General features: G+C 49.2%; 1 protein-coding gene across 1 annotated transcript in view; it reads left to right on the forward strand.

Moving 5' to 3' along the window:
• Positions 1-2,729, forward strand: part of EIF5B (eukaryotic translation initiation factor 5B) — a gene marked incomplete at its 5' end in the record, with an annotated part of 24,137 nt that extends 21,408 nt beyond the window's left edge. The window contains 3 exons of the mRNA XM_009069954.1: positions 474-612; positions 945-1,106; positions 1,851-2,729. Coding sequence (XP_009068202.1) covers positions 474-612; positions 945-1,106; positions 1,851-1,958 — 409 coding nt within the window. The remainder of the gene's footprint in view (positions 1-473; positions 613-944; positions 1,107-1,850) is intronic.
• Positions 2,730-3,112: the final 383 nt, after the last annotated feature.

The raw sequence follows: 3,112 nt of genomic DNA on the forward strand, positions 1-3,112 counted from the left end.
TTTCCTCATCACTGAGGTGTCATTGGGTGATCCTCAGTAAAGTCAGGGCAGTCAAAGTAAATGTATTTCATTTCACACTGATCCCAATTAAGAGTTTGTATACCTCAGCATTGAAAGGTATTTGTTCACTGTACAAACCAAAATCTTGACTTTTTGGATGGGTTAAGGCAGTAATATTTCCCTTCTGCTCTTATGAGACTGTTAATTATACTGTAAAATTCTTCTCCTTCGGCCTTGGTGGAAGTTGAGCAGCCTGTCAAAGTACAGTCCATGCCAGCAATGCTTGCTTATTGTTCTCTGCAGCCCTTGAGGGTCAGGTATTGACTAGATTGGACAAGAGGCTTTTTCCTGCTTGATTTCTCCCCAAATCCTAGAATAACTGGCCAAGAAGTGTGGGAGAAGGCAGAACTGCTTATGTTACACCCACTGATCCAGTATGTGTTCCAAACTGCCTTTTCTTTGTCCTCTCCCAGGCATATAGCAGTGTTCCCCTGCAAGCTGAAAATCCTGCCCCAGTTCATTTTCAACTCCCGTGACCCAATAGTGATGGGTGTGGTGGTGGAGGCTGGACAGGTGAAACAGGGAACTCCCATGTGTGTGCCTAGCAAAAACGTGAGTAATGTTCCTGGGGTGACACTGGAGTGCTTGGGTGCCTCTCCCCCAGGCCATGGGGTTCTGGGAGGAGATGAATGTTAGACTTTGAGACCAGGTCTCTCTTCTGGTGACCAGATATGTTCCTGTTCCCTGACAGAAGGGTTGAGCCTGCAGCAGGGCACAGGGTGTTGCTGCCCTCTCTGCATGCAGTGCTTGCCAAGCTGTGTTTGCTTTGCCAGCTCTGAGGTGGCAGCTCCACAGAGCTTCCTGCAGCAAGGTGCAGAGCTGAGGGAAGGGTGTGCACACAGGTTTTGTGGCTGTTGTCTTACAGCTCCTTCTTCCCATTACAGTTTGTTGAAATTGGGATAGTTACAAGTATTGAAATCAACCATAAACCAGTGGATGTTGCAAAGAAAGGCCAAGAAGTGTGTGTTAAAATAGAACCTATTCCTGGGGAATCACCCAAAATGTACGGACGACACTTTGAAGCAACAGATATCCTCGTCAGCAAGGTGAGAGCAGCCCACGTTGGTGGAGAAGGCTGAGGACAGTGGCAGCTTGCAGGAGGTGGAAATGTAGCATGGAGCCTGAGAAACACATGCAGTGAGCCTTCCCTCAGCCAAGGCACTCTGCGTGGCACTGTGCAGCTCCGTTCCCTGCAGCCTTGGCTGCTGGGGGTGGGTGGTGCTCTGTGGTAGTGCCCTGGAGAGGCCTGGAGTGATGTGCTGCAGCTGGAAATACCTTGCAGGGTAAAATGGCACAGGAGCTATTCACAGACCGTGGGAGGTGGTTGGTCTTCAGCAGCCCCTCCTGGCAGCACAGCCTCTGCCTGCAGAGGTTGGAACCTGTGCACTCAACAGCAATACTTGATCTGAGTCTGGAACACTGGGCTTGGTGAGGAGATGATCCCTTGCTCAGTCTCCTGCTGTTGTCTCCACACTCCCAACTGCTTTGGTCACCATAGCATAAGCCTCCCCTGCTGCACACAGGCTGGGGCACGTGCCCCCCAGAGAGGGGTGAGCTGGTGCTGGGACAAGCAGGAGACCTCTCCAGGTCTTCCCTTGCTGCATAAGGTGTGAGATGGTCTGTGTGTCTGCACTCCATGGAGAGCAGGTGGGGAATGTGATGGGCCATGACAAGGGAAGTGAGTGGGGTGGGTCAGTAGCTAACCTGGGGTTAGAAGGACCTTTCCTGCCCCTGGCTCAGGCTGGTTGCCCCTGTGTGTGTTGGTGACGGGTGTGCCTTGTGTGTTGCAGATCAGCCGTCAGTCCATCGACGCCCTGAAGGATTGGTTCAGGGATGAGATGCAGAAGTCTGACTGGCAGCTTATAGTAGAACTGAAGAAAGTGTTTGAAATCATCTAGATACCTTTTCACAGCACTGGGGAGGCAGGAATAAATGCACTCTTCCTGTTCTAAAAGAGTTACCAACAAAGTCATATATTGAAGACAGTGTTGGATATATGTTTGGGAGGAAAATATGTGGATAAAATGTTTTCCATGAGAAACCAAGAAATTTACACTGGTTTGACAGTGGTCAATTTACATGTTCCCATGGTTCCAATGTGCCTGTTCACCTCTCCCACTGCCCTTCCTAATACTGGCTGCTGTTTTAAAGTTTGCCCTTCCTTCTCTTACACCTTCCTTCCACCCTTTTCCCCTTCCTCTCTCCAGAATAAAATAAAATAAATTGAATTTTTATTACAGAACTAAAAGCTCTTTCACTTTTATACTGATGAGAGCAGTACTGCAGTATTTGATTAACCAAGCTTCTGCAGACTTTGTGATTCTCGGGACATTTTTGATGTAAGAAGTACTTCTTTATTTATGCATACCTCTGCCCTTGACTTTCTTTTCCAACATTCTTCTGCTTTGTGCCTCTAGAAATTTTTTTAAATAGAGAATTAGGCAATTGGATCTCTCTGTATTTGCTTTGTGTGAAACCATGTTGTAAAGCATAGCTGCCCACCTTCTACTGCTTGTACAGTTCATGGAAGTTGACCTGTAATCATCAGAGCCACAAATAAAGGAGATGGACACAGCAGCCCCATTTGGTTTACAGTTTGCTTTGATCATCAGTTTCACTCCATGGGCTGTGGCGCAAGTGGAAAGTTCAGGCAGGAGCTTCTCTCTCTCTCTCTCTCTGCTGGGCAGAATTCTCGAGGTGTGTTCAGCAAAGGAGTTTGTTCCTCTGGCTGCACTTCCCCCTGCAGTGTCAGTGTTCCTGAAGCACCAGAGCTGCAAGTCCAGGGGTTTAGCAAGGCACAATTCCTGGAGTTCAGGGCTGGAATCTCTTCTTCAGCTGCTGCTCAGCTGTGGCAGCACCTGTGAACAGCTGTGGGTCCCTGAGCTGTTGAGGCACCTGTCAGTTTGGGACTGAGGCAGCTCCAAAGGCCGAGGGGGATGGTGTCAGTCTGTAATCCCAGCACCTGCAATCCCTCCTCTCCCTCCCTCTGCCTCCTCCCTGCCTGGGGTGATGTCCCCAGGGCCCAGCACAGCTCATGTTGAAAGGCACAAGC

Source organism: Acanthisitta chloris, unplaced genomic scaffold, assembly GCF_000695815.1.
Source record: "Acanthisitta chloris isolate BGI_N310 unplaced genomic scaffold, ASM69581v1 scaffold2172, whole genome shotgun sequence".
NCBI classification, from domain to species: domain Eukaryota; kingdom Metazoa; phylum Chordata; class Aves; order Passeriformes; family Acanthisittidae; genus Acanthisitta; species Acanthisitta chloris.